Source organism: Rhinopithecus roxellana, chromosome 4 (assembly GCF_007565055.1).
Source record: "Rhinopithecus roxellana isolate Shanxi Qingling chromosome 4, ASM756505v1, whole genome shotgun sequence".
Taxonomy (NCBI): Eukaryota; Metazoa; Chordata; class Mammalia; order Primates; family Cercopithecidae; genus Rhinopithecus; species Rhinopithecus roxellana.
The window spans coordinates 28,636,699-28,651,588 of NC_044552.1; the positions used below are offsets into that span (position 1 = coordinate 28,636,699).

General features: G+C 54.0%; 1 protein-coding gene across 7 annotated transcripts in view; it reads left to right on the forward strand.

Moving 5' to 3' along the window:
- The window catches only part of ANKS1A (ankyrin repeat and sterile alpha motif domain containing 1A), a 201,027-nt gene that overhangs the window by 163,829 nt on the left and 22,308 nt on the right, over positions 1–14,890 (forward strand). For all 7 annotated transcript variants that reach the window (XM_010389623.2, XM_010389622.2, XM_010389619.2 and 4 more), the window contains one exon: positions 5,012–5,118. In XM_010389623.2, the coding sequence (XP_010387925.1) occupies positions 5,012–5,118 (107 nt within the window). The remainder of the gene's footprint in view (positions 1–5,011; positions 5,119–14,890) is intronic.

Below are 14,890 nucleotides of genomic sequence, written 5' to 3' on the forward strand. Positions count from 1 at the left end.
GCATCATAGACCATGGGGCCTGGTGGGGACGGCCTGGGCTCTGGAGCCTCACAGTCCTGGGTTCAAATCTTGGCTCTAGAGACATACGTGTCTTGGCAAGTCACTTAATGTCTCTGCACCCCTCACCCCATATCTGCAACCTTTGGATAATAGTGTCAACCTCACAGGTTTGCTGTGAATGAGTAGTAGATACAAATACTTCAGTTAAAAGATGTTCCTTTTTTTTTCTTTTTTTTTTTTTTTGAGACAGAGTCTCGCTTGCTCTGTCACCCAGGCTGGAGTGCAATGACAATCTTGACTCACTGCAACCTCCGCCTCCTGGGTTCAAGCGATTCTCCTGCTTCAGCCTCCCGAGTAGCTGGGATTACAAGCATGTAACACCACACCTGGCTAATTTTTCTATTTTTAGTAGAAATGGGGTTTCACCGTGTTGGTCAGGCTGGTCTCGAACGCCTGACCTCGTGATCTGCCTGCCTAGGCCTCCCAAAGTGCTGGGATTACAGGCGTGAGCCACCACACCCGGCCCTGTGTTCCTTTTGTCCGTGAAATCATTACCTGCTCATATCGAGAAACCTAGAGAACAGAGGCTTCTGCTCGCTGGCTGGCCTCCCTCCACAGTTTTCAGTCCTGGTTCCCAGAGCCACCATCCCTCCAGCAGCAATGTTTCCCTGGGTGCCAGCAGAGAGGGCTGAGCTGAGCTTGGTCCGTTTTCGTCAGTCTTGGATTATGCTGGAGTCTGCAGAGGTGGCTTTCCTGGCTAAATTTGTGGATCTGTTTTCAGGATCTGTTGCTTACAACTCAGTCAAGCCATCTCACACTCTGTTGTAGTTTGTAGGCTTTTCCAAGGATCGAGTGTTTGCAGGAAATGGATGTTCAGGACTGAGACAAACACTGTTACCATTTCAAAGCCGTGCTTTGACAACAGGGATGGGAGGGATAACAGTCAGTTCCATTGAGGATGCTTTCTGCTTTCTGTGTCCAAGGAGCAGGAGCCAGAATCACTTGCATGCGCTTGAGAACTGAGTCAGAAACAGCCGTTGCTTCTTGGATTTGATAAGTCGGGAGATGTGGCAGCACCTTGGGAAGTGCCCTCCCCTTGGAAGGGTTAATGCTGAGCTCTTCCCTTGACATCTGGTCTTCTGTCTGATCCCACCAGCCAGTTTTCTTGTTTTGTTTTGTTTTGTTGTTGTTTTTTGAGACGGAGTCTCGCTCTGTCGCCCAGGCTGGAGTGCAGTGGCGTGATCTCCACTCACTGCAAGCTCCGCCTCCCGGGTTCACACCATTCTGCTGCCTCCGCCTCCTGAATAGCTAGGACTACAGGCACCCTCCACCACGCCTGGCTAATTTTTTGTATTTTTAGTAGAGACGGGGTCTCACCATGTTAGCTAGGATGGTCTTGATCTCCTGACCTTGTGATCCGCCCGCCGCAGCCTCCCAAAGTGCTGGGATTACAGGCATGAGCCACCGCGCCCAGCCCACCTACCAGTTTTTGTCCCCCATGAACCCATATGAGTGTTGACAGGCAGTCTGTCTCTACCCTTGGGTTTTTGGATCCCAGCACACAGTATTATTTTAGTACTGGTTTTCTTGAACCGTCCTCTGTAGTCCAGCTTGGAAAAGTCAAGAACAGGCACATGTGGGGGACCACCTAAACAGAGGGTTCATCCACTCGGGCTGCAGAGCCCCAGGCTGCTGTGTCTGCACCACTACCAGCTGCTGAAGCATGGAGAGGATGGGTCCAGGCCTGCCCGGGAATCATGTCTGATGGGTCAGGAGGGGGCTTTTCCCCAGGATCTCAGGGAGTACCGTCTTCAGCTCGGACCAAAACGGAATCACTGTTTATTTTGACTGGTCAGTATCAGGGTTCAGATTGTCCTTGGGTTGGGCGTCAGGATCAGGGAGAAAAGATCTGGGCTGTGGGGTTAGCCTGGGTAGAGGAGGAGCAGGCCCTCCAGCAGGCAGCCCTGCACAAAGTGTGGGATTGCTTAGCACCACTGGTTTTGCAGAGGCGCCCGCACCCCCAGCCGAGGGGCACGACCACAGCATTGGAGTCTCAGTCCTGTTTTAGGGCCATGGGCCCCTGGGCTGCCACCACTGGAGCTAGTTATCTGAATCCCCAACAGAAGCGTTTGCAGCGAACTCATCCCTGTGCCAACTCCCATTCTCAGGAGTCCAGGAGGGTATGCCTCCCCACTGGCCAAGGCCACTCTGGCTCTGTCAACAAAGGCCTTCTCCGTCAAGCAGAAGGGAACTTGCTTGGCTGTCTTCTGATAAAGCCAGCCATGTTAGGTGTTGAGTAGCTGGTCAAGCAGGATCCTTCCAGGGCCTGATGAGAACCCTCTCTTTGCCAGGGCTTATCTACAGCCTATTGGGATACCAGTATCTCCCAGCATATTTAGAGGGTGACCCCTGGACTTGTGTCCCTGTACCTGTTTTATCTTTTTGCCTGTCTGCGTCTGTACTTGGGATTTGGCCCTGGTTTCCCTCTTGCCCTTGGCCATTGCTCTTCTCCCCCAGAATGTGAGTGGCCTGCTGTGGGAATGGAGCACTTCCCCTGGGCTCTAACAGACCCCAAGAGAAATCTGTCCCCAATTGGTTTGGTATACTCACCTGAGGAACATCAAGTGTAACGGCCTTATTTCATTGCCTGTTTTTATGAGAAGCACAGTCATTCCTAATGTGGCAAGTGGGGGGGTCACTTACCTGTGGGCTATGCCCTTTGGGTCTGGTCATTCCTCTGTCCTCTCCTGGCCTGTCCTGGAAACTGTCAAACAAAGCTCTGGGAGCAGTCCCTCTCTATTCTTCCTGACAGGCTGTTTCCAGCCCCTGGAGCTGGAGGTAAAGTTTCACATCTCCGCCCTTCATATGCATTTGTGCAGTCAACATCGGCTATTGGGAAATCTGTCATTTCGCTGTGATGCTAGTGCTGCTGTCTCCTTCTCCCTCAGCAGCCACAGCAGCAGTCGCTTCTGCTCCGATGTGATGTCCGATCCCTGATGTATTTTCCTGAGCTTGGAAGGGGGAGGGTGAGGAGGGGAGGAAGGGGAGGGCCAGACATTACGAGAGTGAGCAAGGACTGTGGAGCCAGCAGCAGGCAGCGTGGAGCCCAGGAGCCTTTAGACAAAGCATTCTGCTGCGGCTCTGTCAGCGCACACATCCACCGGCAGCAGGCAGGACCACAGCTGCCCAGCTGGGGGATTACAAGCAAGAATGAATCAGCACCCGGGGACACTTGACTTCATGGGCATACAAGAACCTGCCACGTAGGCTGCTGGAGCAGACTTCCCCATTCAAGGGCAGGGGAGCTCAAGTATCCCCGAGACGCAGCATCTTGGAGCGCTGTGGCAGCGTGCATCCAGAAGGCCGCCGGGTCCCTGACCACCATCTGTTCTGCAGGAGACAGAGGAGAGGGAGTGGAGGCTGGCACAGTTGGTCACCAGGGTCTTGTAGATAACCAAGGAAGTTGGCATTGTCCTGCCCCAAGGGGCAGAAAGTACCTGGGAACGGCAGAATGACTTTCACCGTGTCGGGAGTTCACTGGAGGTGACGTTTTTATAGTTGGTCCTTCTTTTTCCTTCCTTGTACCTCTTTTTCCTCCTTTTCTCTTTTTTCCTTCTTTCATCTGTTCTTGCCCACAAGACTCAGAGAAGTAGGTTGGGGTTCAGGCATCCAGCTCAGAACATCCAAGGTCTGCCAGAAAGGGCTGAACTTTTGTCCTCCCTGCACCACCACGATCCCCATCCTGACCGAGGAGCGAATAGATGTCCTCCCTTCCCTGCTCATCCTTAGAGGAGAGCGCCAAGGTCTGGAGACCCTGGGACGACCGTGGCTGTCTTTATCACTCCACCAAAGACAGAACAGCGCAGGACGTGAATAGACTTAAGCCGCCACCGCTCAGCTGACAGAGGACCACTTCCTTTTTCTCTCTTTTATCTGGTTGGGTTTTGTCTTCTTTACCCAAGAACTGAATTTGCCTGCCTGCTTTCTACCTGAGCAGGCAGGTGAGTCACTGGGACAGCTGCTATCAGAAGAGGAAAATGAATGCCCAGCCCCTGAAAGCCAGCCCAGCCCAAGAAAGCAACACTTCAGACGGCGTGCTGGCCCAGGAGACGCCCTGCTCGCCAGCTGCCAGAGTCTAGCTGTGGACCAGGCTCCTGGCCCACTGGCCGCGCAGCGCGGCGGAATGCGATGCTGCCGTCCCAGCAGAGCCACACCTGAGCCCGACCCCCGAGCCCCGGCCCATGTGCCCCACTCAGCCCCTTGCTGCCTTGAGCCTCTGAGCACAAAGGGCCGGTGGCCATGGTTTGCTTATTCCGGGACTGCTGGGGGAAAACAAGTAAAAGTCTCTTTTCTCCCCCTGCCGTGTTCTGTGCTGCTTGTGTTGCATGTGCTGGGTTCCGCTGAACAGCCGCCGCTGCTGCTTCCCTCCCGGAGCCCTCGCTGTGTGCCTGTGTCCCTCAGCTGCATGAAGATGTGTGCTCTCTCCTGACTGGTTTATGCTGCAAGGTCGCAGAACTTGCCCCTCGCCACAGCCCCGCAGGGGCTCCAGAAGTTGCATGGATGAGAGGAGTGGCGGGGCTTGTGGGCACTTAGGAGCTCCCTCAGCCCCCTCTAGTGCCTGTGGGGACAGACTTTCTGAACTATCTCAGCGCGTACGCTGATGAGGAGTTGACCTGGAGACTGTTGGGGGTTGGCTTCCCCCACCCCCGACCTGTGGGCAGAGATGGTGCATGTGCAGCCGTGGCCCTGGAGCAGCTCAGACCTGGGGGTGTGAGTGGGCAGCAGCTGCCCGAGGCTGGGCAGTGTGTGGACAGCACCAGGTTCTCCTGTCCTTGGCTGTACACAGAAGAGGAGCTGCGTGTCCGCTGCTCTCTGGTCTCTTGTATATAGTTTGGCTGTTTCATGGTAATGACTATGATGTGGCAATGCCATCTGTCTTCCTCTGAGTGCCGCTGCTACCGGCTTAATGGTTTTTCCCTTTTCAAGCGTCTGCCGATTCCTCTCTCGTCAGGTTCGCGGATGCTGGAGCAGAGTGTCGGGGAGTGGCTAGAGTCGATTGGGCTGCAGCAGTATGAGAGCAAGTTGCTTCTGAATGGCTTTGACGATGTCCGCTTCCTGGTAAGTGGTTGCAGGCCTCCTCAATGGCAGGGTGCTGCTCAGTGGAAACAGGCCTCCCTGGCCTCCCCTCTGGCCCCACAGGAGTCTGCAACAGTACGTAGACCCAAATCCCAGGGACAGCTCACTGAGGTCAGTCAGACACCAGGAAGTCAGCCAGGTGATATGTGCCTTCTTCCCAAACTCTCCCTCTCCCTCTGCCCCAGAAACGGCTCCGGAGGGAGCTCTCTTTGCAGATCTGCATCCCAAGAAGGGGGGTCCCTGATTCATCCCTGTGTCCCCTTCCTGGCTGTGTATCCATCAAGGCTGGGTACGAGTCCCTGATTCAGTCCTGTGTCCCCTCCCTGGCTGTGTACCCATCAAGGCTGGGTACAAGGATTTTATTTATTTCTCAAAACTTCGTGTCAAGTGAGTTGTCACTGAAGCAAGGAGCCTTGCCTCCAGCAGAAAGACCCCTTCCCTGCCCAGCCAAGGCCCAGTGCCTGGGGTAGAGTCCAGAGTTACAAAGCCTTATGTACCCGTGGCCTCAGAGATGGCCCAGAGGAAAGGCTGAGTTGATGGCTTGGAGGATGGGTTGCTTTGAGAAGCTCTCTCACAACACACAAGGGCCAAAAAGAAAAAGAAAAGAGAAACCAGGGTGTTTCATCTGGATCCCTACAGAATAGGGACCCAGTTAGGACCCTGGGCTTAGGATCTGGTGCACCCTCTGTCATTTCAGAAAAGTAGCTCTGAGCAGGGTTCCCGTCACTGTCCCTCTCTTGAAAGCCCTTCCTGAGGCCTCTGCATGGGCCGGGGCTGCCCCCAGGAGCAGGCATTTGAGCCGAAGTTAATGATCACGATCACTGACACTTCTCACTGCTGGTCGCTGACACTTCTTACTAGCGCTTACTATGTGCTTGGCGCCGTTCTTAGTGGTTTGCATGAATTAGCTCATTGAATCTTCCCAGCATCCCTGGGATGTGGACTTGTATTAATCTCCATTGCCCAGATGAAGGAAATGAGGTAGCGTGGCTAGGTCACTTGCTCAGGGTCACACTGTCAGTCATTGGCAGGGTGGAAATGTGCGTCCAGTGCTCTGGATCTGGAGATCCGGCTCCAGCCACTCTGCTGCACAGCCTCTTTCTTCTCTATGGATACAGGGATGGGGGTGTGGCCACCTATGTGCTTTACATCACCTTCTAGCCTTAGTCATGTTGGTTGAGTTAGACCCACTCGCTCCGAGGGGATCCGTCTCCTCTGCCTGCCTTGCTCTGCTGCCTCAGTTGGGGGCTGGGGGCAGAGTCAGCACGCAGCTCGCACCACCTGCGCTTTGTTCTCCAGTGGGGGCTTCTGAGGGCTTCTCGCTGATGGGGTTGTGTTTGGGGCCTCCTGAATAGTGGCCTGCCCAGGAGCTGGGCTGAGGCTTCCAGGAGGGACCCACCTCACCCAGAGCCATCTCCAGCTCCAGGGCAAAAGATACTGTGGTGTGCAACAAAGCACCCTTCCCAAGCCAGCTTTGGGACAGTTAATTTTCAGCTTTTAGAAATCTTAAGTTTTAAAATAGCAATTTTTTTCTTGTTAAAAGTTAAACTCAGTATATTTATGGTTCTTTTAAAAGTTAAACTGAGTATATTTATGGTTCTTTTAAAAAGTAAACTAAGTTTATTTATGGTTCTTGTGACCTAACTCCTGACTCACCATGTTCCTCGGGGAAGGATGACAAACTCGGGACGGAGCGGGAGCTCAAGCCATGTGTGGGGACCCAGGTTGGCCCCTGGCCCCTGACCCAGGTTGAGGGGCCTTCCCTCTCTCAGCTCACCCCTTCCTCAGGCTGGCTGTCAGATGGGCAAGTGAGGGTGGTCTTAGGGCGTTTCCTCCCTGTACTTCAGGATGCTAGAGGCTGAGCTGTTACTTCCTACCCCTCCTTCTGCTGATTTTGGAAAGGACAGGGTTCCTACCCTTGAATAGCCCAAGACTCCGTAGGACTGGAGCAGAGAGCAGCTGAGCAGGCCTTTGAGGAAGTATGGCCTTGGGCCAAAGCTTCATGCACAGGGCAGCGCCTCTGTAAGATGCATCTGTTTCTATGCTGGAAGGACCCTCATTGAGGGCGGCCTGCAGCTCAGTCCTTCCAGGGGCTCTCAGTGCTGGCAGGTGGAGTCTGTACAAGAAGGAACGTCAAACACGCCTCGGTTGAGCTGGGACCTCAGATACCTAGAGTGGCCTCCTGCGCACAGCATCGTGAATAACCACGTGTGAATGGCCAGGTGGGCTGTCAGGCAAATTACGTTTTAGCAGCCTGGAAAAAAGAAGGAAACTTGGGCAGGGGAGCGTTTCTGTTATTGAAATATTCCCTCATTGCATGTGGATAATTTACATCACATTAGCTGTGGTGGATCCCATGTGATTAGGTTCCTAATAGGCTACGATGTTTCCCTTGGTTCTGAAATGCCCTGGAGACTGGTCTACAAGATGCGCAAGTAGCTTCCAGGAAGCCAGGCTGGACGTGTCTGAGGAGCATCTGGATACTGAGGCTGTTTGACAGTCGAGGTGTTGCTGTGGGATCTCCTGTGATAGGGCCCCCCACGAGTTGTCGTAGAAGTACAGGGCATTTGTGCACATCACACAGCTCCCTCTCAGGCTGGAAGGGACTGTAGTGTCATGTGGTCTGATCGTCCTCTGCCCAAATCCCTTCCAGGTAGTCTCTGCCATGATAGTTTTTTAGTGACAAGGAATTCACTACCTTATAAAGAAGTCACCATTCATTCTTTGCATTGTGCTGGCTGCTGTAGAGCGTTCTTTATATTGAGTCAAAACCTGTTTCCTTTGGCTTCTGTCTCTTGGTCCCAGGTTTACGTTTTGGGACCACACAGGACATGTTTAAGCCCTTCAGAAAATTGAAGACCTCTGCCCCGGCCCTCAGGTGCCATGCTCTCTTATTCTTCCTCCTGTGATGTGATTGAGCTGGACAGGCAGGCAACTTGAACTTTATCCACACTCTCTTGCTTGCAAACAGAAAGGGCCTTTGATTTAGAGAGGCAGGGCCAGGGCAGTGGGGGCTGCCAGGTGCTCCCTAGGATGGCAGAACTGACACCAGACGCAGGGAGAGAGGGAAACGTGGCTCACACATCTGCCAGCCTGTCAGCCCACGAGCCCACCACACTGCACCTGCATCATAGCTGGTTCCATTTTCACCACAAATCTTATCCACAGGAAATGGGCTTTCTTAGGAGAAGGGAGGAAATGCATTTAATCAGCACGGAAGGAAGGTAATTGGTGGTTGGCAAATGTGTAGCTCGGGGTGTGCTAGCGCAGGTCTCATAAGTGAAGACTCAGCCTGACGCCCTTCACAGAAGTGTTGATTGAATAAACGATGGTGGTCCTGATGCTGGAGTGCTAAGCAGACATTTAAAAAACAACGTTTTTAAAGAGTTGCTAATGTGGGGAAATGTCCACCTTGTAGTGCTGAGTGAAGAAATTGACACAGAAATTCACAATATGATCTTAATTTCTGAAAAAGAAAGCATCTGTGCATAGGAGGTGCAAGGGAGTGAGCCAAGATGTTTTCAGTGCTGTCTCAGGAGGACTCCGGGGGCTTCAGTTCCTCTTTGGAGTGTAATAGTTTTTCTCTGTTTCCCACCGTGAATAGATGTGAAATCAGAAAAGCAAATAACCTAGGTGTCTTAAGGAACTTGATGGTCCAGCTGGGAAAACAAAGCACATGAAAGAGCAGCCAGTGTCAAGTGCAGCGGAGGCTGGCAAGCGCTGCCAGCAGAGGGAGGAGGCCTGGATGGCAGAGATGCTGCTGCTGCCGCCCAAGTGGCAGAGCCAAGTCCAACCTTGAACCTCTGGTTTCTGCTGTCTGTCCCAGGGGTTTCATAGAGAGGGTGGGACTTCAAAAGATCACAGAGAGAGGAAAGGCCTGTTGAGAGGGGCCCACCTGTCTGTGGTGAGTGAGGAGGCTGCTGGGGGGCAGTGACGGGTAGGGCCCTGACCAGGCGGGAGAGACGGCTGCGCCTGACCTCAGGGCTCTCAAAAGCCACATGTGGGAGAGTCCCAAGGTCTCTGAGCCCTCGGCATGGGGGGATGGTCTCTGCGAGTGCCCCACACCAGGCAAAAAGCCCCTTGAGAGAGGTGCACCTTAGACACCCAGGGCGTGGCTGAGAGCCCACGTATAGCAGGCAGTCATGACTCAGGGCATTGGACAAATGGAAGATGGAAATGAGGCTGGCAGCAGGCTCAGGAAGGGTTAGAAATGGACACTGAGTCAGCCAGGCTGGACGGGAGGCTGCCTGCTCCTCCCGTCAATTTCTTTCTCTGCAGGCTCCTGCCACGTGGCAGATAGGCCCCCGCTGTCTTCCTATCTGTTTCTGAGGTGGTGCCAGCTTGTTCCTACATGTTGGAGAGAGATGACAGGTGAAGAGAGGCCAAAGGCGCATAAACTGGGGCCAAGAGCTTCTTCTTTACTGGCTTCTGTGAAACTTTCCAACCAGGTCCCCAAGCCCCTGAGGCTCCCTTCTTGTTCCTGTCCCCTGGATTTGCTCCTCTCTCTCCAGCTCTCTAAACCGGCTTCACGTGAACAGTGGGGCTTGTCATCACCTCCTATGACATCCCTCCTTTTGCCTTCTTCCACCCCAGGCCCAAGAGGCCACTGCCAGCCTAAGCGAGCTGCCACTGGGCACAGAATGGTCGTGGCCAAGAGGCACTCTCCCCAGCCTCCACCTCCACCCCCATCCCATCTCCCTGCACAGCAGTTTATGAGCTGACTGCTATCTTGGAATTGCCTGCCCAGTTGAAGCAGAGCCGTAAATAGGAGGATCAATGGAGCTGAGGCTTGGAAAGGAAAGGAATCCTCTTAGACAAGTGTGGATCTGGCCTCCTGGACTAGCTAAATTCTGTAGTCACTTAAGAATATAATTCCTCTGTATCCCAGGAGTTCATGCTGCACCAGGGCCTTACCGTCTCTGCCAGGCCCTCCCTTGGTCTCGGGAGCCTGGCCAAGGGCAGCCCTTTTAGCAAGTGAGACAAGGGGCAGGCTCACTTGGGGCCTGTTCCCAGTGAGTGCTCCTCTTGCTCCCCCTCCCTTTCACTGCCTGACTGCAGCACGTGCGTTCAGGGTGACCGCAGCTGGAACCACTCAGGAGCCCTCCTCTGACTGCCCCGGGTACTGCTCTGGCCTTCTCCAGTCCCCTTTACAGTAGAAGGAACTTTGGGAACATTCTGAATGCCTGTTTCATGCCTGCTAGTTTAACCAACTGCTCTTTAAAGTGGAATGGGACTGGCTGACAGATCCTCTTCCATCACTCCTGATTGCTGGCCTCGTGAGCAGCAGCAGAGGCGTCTTTTCTGGCATCTCGAATGTCTAGGTACTCACTCAGCCAAACACCGCATTGTACACGGGCAGAGAGTAAAGCCCAGGGGCCAGGGCAGCAGGGCCCCTGTCTCTCTGTCAAAGCTATAGGACCTAACAGTTCACAGTCATCATCTGAGAACTCCGGGGTCTGAGGAACCAGGGCTCTCAGTACAGTAATGTGCCCAGTGTCACCCCTCAGGCGGCCTGGAGCTGGGACTGGAAGCCACATCCCTGGACCTGGAGTAGTGCTCCCACCTCCCAGTCTTCCCTTCCCAGGAAGATGCAGCCCCTGTGCCCTCACAGGGTTGGAGCCTGGCACCGGGGCCCATCAGGCTGGGCAAGTGCATCACCCCCGGGCTGGTCCAGGTCAGAGCTCCACCCACTGCCTGTTGGGAGCCATTCAACCAAAGGCTGAGAAAGGAGTTGGCAAGGAATGAGATGTAGGGCGTCTCCGTGCACTGACTCAGGCCCCCCAAGTTCTTCTGGGCCTGTGCAGCCACCACCACTGCCTGGCCCGTTGCTTCTGTCCGCCCCCTCCCCAGGCTGCTCTCTGTGAATCTCCAGGGTAGTTAAGTAAACTGGATGGGGGAAGCTCAAGAGAGAACTCAAGAGTCTACTTAGTGGCAAAGGGAACTGGACCAGGAGTTGGGAGAGCCGGGTTCTCCTCCAGGCCCCCGCGCTGTGTGACTTACGGCAGCTTCTGGGCACCGTTCGTCGTCTGTCACGCGGGCCTTCCTTTGACCTACTTACTTCATGAGGCATAAACTCCGAAGAGGACACAGTGTTACGTGTGGTGACATCGTGTCAGACAGCAAAACCGCGTGTAAGGATGCGAGGTGGAAAGGTGGTGTTTTCTCTGACAAAGGCGGTGGGCAGCAGTCTTTCTCTGCAGGCCACAGAGGTTGGTTTTGTCTCTGTCTTGTCCTCAGATCCATGAGTTAAAGCTGCTTTGGGTGGTCTTGGGACCAAGCCTCTTGACTCCAGACTCACTCGGTCCCAGCAGATCTACACGGCTGATTTGAGGGTGACTGTGGCACCTTGACCTCAGCCAAGACCTCAAAGAGGAAGATGTTTCAGGATGGCAGGCAGGAGATGAGTGGGAAGGCTGCCGTGTCTGCCAACAGAGAGAATGGGGGCACCAAGGACCTGCTTGGGAGAACAGGGGTCGGTGGGGGTGCTTTCATGAAACTGGGAAGAGTTTCCCAAACTCATGTGCTGTCACATCCATCCTTGAGAGCCTTTCCCATGACACGACAGGTAGCGAGGGCCTCAGAAGTCACCTGCAGAGGCTTTGGGAACTGGTAACGCTGGCCTCTTCCTGGTGGCTGTCACTGTTGAGTTGTATCCCTTGAGGTGAGGCGAAGGGCTGGCTGGGGTATGGGTAGGAAAGCAGAGAGCTGTGGGTGGGCCAGGCCAAGCAGTTCCTGCTCCTTCCGCCAGCTGTTAGTTGAGGGTAGAGTGTCAGTGAGGGGCTACTTTGGGAAATTCTGTTGCAGAGTCCTGGCAGAGCAGATGAACAAAGCAGCCACCGAGCCCCTGATTCCTGCCCTCAGGCTGATGCTGGCACCAAACCCTGCCAGGCAGGTGGCTCCACTCTTGTTGAGCAGGCCCTGCCTTCTTAAGAACCTTAAGGCCGGGGGCGGTGGCTCACGCCTGTAATCCCCGCACTTTGGGAGGCCGAGGCGGGCGGATCACGAGGTCAGGAGATCGAGACCATCTGGCTAACACAGTGAAACCCTGGCTCTACTAAAAATACAAAAAATTAACTGGGCATGGTGGCAGGCACCTGTAGTCCCAGCTACTTGGGAGACTGAGGCAGGAGAATGGTGTGAACCCGGGAGGAGGAGCTTGCAGTGAGCCGAGATCGTGCCACTGCACTCCAGCCTGGGCGACAGAGCGAGACTCTGTCTCAAAATAAATAAATAAATAAATAAATAAATAAATAAACAAACAAACAAACAAACAAACCTTGAGCAGGTGAACCGGGATTGGAAGCCCTTTCTACCACAGCTGCCTTGCATAGTAAGTGGTACTGGGAAAGCCCTCGCCCCAGGTGGGTGACTGCACGCAGGCCTCAGGGAGCATGGCTTCTATTTCCCATCATTATTAAGATCTGGGGCCATAGTGGTGAGTATCAGAGAGCCCTGTCCCTTCCTCTTTCTGTCCCCTCTCCCGATGGTTCTTCCTGCCCCCCACCCCCACCCCCAGGCCAGCCCCACAGCAGATGCCCTGGGACTGGGAGGAAGCGTGTGTTCCCCCTCCTCTCCAGGCCCACGCACCATGGCCATTATAGCCCCAGCCTCAGAAGTTGGTCCTGGCTGAGAACAGAAACCTGGTCTGTGTTTAGTCACCTGCACCCCAGACGAATGTGCCGAGTAACATGTTCTGGGGACTGCATAAACCACCTGTAGTGGCAGGCGGCCAGCATTAGCAAAGGCTGGAGAAGCCTGAGTGCCCAGTGGCAGGGTGAGTGACGGGCATGCTTGAGTTGGTGCAGTCGCCACAGGTGTTCATAAAGACGGTGAAATGTCACAGGGGATATTCACATGCAATAGATGGGCATGTGAAAAGAGGCAGGTTAAAGAAACAGGTGGCAAGTGGTAGGGAAAAAAAGAAAAATTAAAGAAACTATCTGCATTCAGCCTATAATCCCAATTTTGCTAAAGTTTTCTTCCTAATATATAGCTCAGAAAAATACAACAAAATGGTAGAAGTGATCCCAGTCTTCCTTTTTTAAGAAAATTAATTAACTTAGGAAGATACACTGGACAGTGGCCTTATGTTTCCCCTGATGTGATGGACTTACGGGTGGCTTGTACATTTTTCTTTGTACTTTATTTTCCTTTTTTTTTTTTTTTTGAGACAAAATTTCGCCCGTTCCCCCGGGCTGGAGTGCATTGGCGCAATCTCAGCTCACTGCAACCTCTGCCCCGCCCCCAGCTCAAGCGATTTCTTCTGCCCCAGTCTCCTGAGTAGCTGGGCTTACAGGCGGGCGCCAGCACACCCAGCTAATTTTTGTATTTTTAGTAGAGATGTGGTTTCGCCATGTTGGCCAGGCTGGTCTCAAACTCCTGACCTCGAGTGATCCACCCACCTCGGCCTTCCAAAGTGCTGGGACTACAGGCGTGAGCCACCACACCTGGCCTATTTTCAAATTTTTCTAATAATAAACTTGTATTATTCAAGAAACTCAAAAGAAACTTACAGTGTAGGGAAGAGATCGAGGGCCCAGGAGAAATCCATCACGTTCTTAGCGGCAGAGCCATCGTCAGTGTCACAGTGTCACGTTGAACCAGCCCATGCCTGGGGATGGGGAGGAGCAGGCAGGGAGAAAGGCAGGGCCGGCCATGCCTCCCACGTCTGCCCTGGTTTGTTACTAAGCTTTGGCAGCTCCTCTCCCAGAATGGGCAGGCCCCAAAAATCAGCCCAGCAAGGGTGTGGCTTTGTCCCCACTCAGTTCCTCCTACCCTCCCTACTCTTGGTTAGCAGAATCTGCCCTTGTGGCCGTAATTTGCAATTTCTCGTGTGTCCCGGTTCTCCCCGCCACATACCCACTCTCCCCTCTTGGGAGGGTCCCTTCCCACAGTGCCCTGATCTCTGAGTCTGAGAAAGGGAATGGGTGGTGGAGGGGAGAGGCTGGAGGGCTGCAGGGGGAAGCACCTTGTCAGTCCAGGACCATAGTTCTGTCTCGTTTCTTCTCTTCCAAGAGAGTAGAGTTCAGCCTTGACTTTTCTATGACTGATGGGGCAGTCAGGGGAAATGGCAAAGTGACCGTCTGAGAAGAGACAGGCAGACTGAACAAGGAAAGGAGGCTGGAGGGGGCTGTGGGCTGAGTGTAAAGTCTGGAGCCAGAGTCCAGGCTAGTGCAGCTCTGGCCCCAAGTCACTCCACCATCAGAATCTAGTGGCCTTGGTTTGGGTTAAGGTCTGACGCAAGAGAGGGCTGACGTCCAGCAACTGGTAGGCCCAGGACTGCCCCTCCACACCGCGGCCCATGGATTTCATCACAAGAGCCAACCCTTCCTTCCACGGGCTCTCCAGGACAGAGTGGGGCAGGTGATAGGGTGGTCTCAGGCCTTTCCCGCTGGTTCGGGGTAGGTGAGCCCTGGGCCCTCTGCCTTTTCCCAGGCTCCCTCTGGAGAGCCAAGAGCAGGAAGAGTGACGTCCCCCACACGCTAGGCTTTCTGATTGTGGCTATGAATGAAGCCTGCTTTCCCAAATTGCTTTTTATCTGCTGGACCCCCCTCATGCAGTCCCCCAACCCCCACCATTGTCCCTTGTCCCTGCCCCACCCACAGGCCTCAGCACGCAGGCTCTGGATCAGGCTTCCAGCTCCAGCCATAGTCGCTTGGTGACTCTGAGCAAGTAACTTCGGTCTCTTGGTTTCCTGCTTTGTCAAATGGGGCTTTCACCCGTGTCTACAGTGCAGCTGTTTAGAGGATTAAAT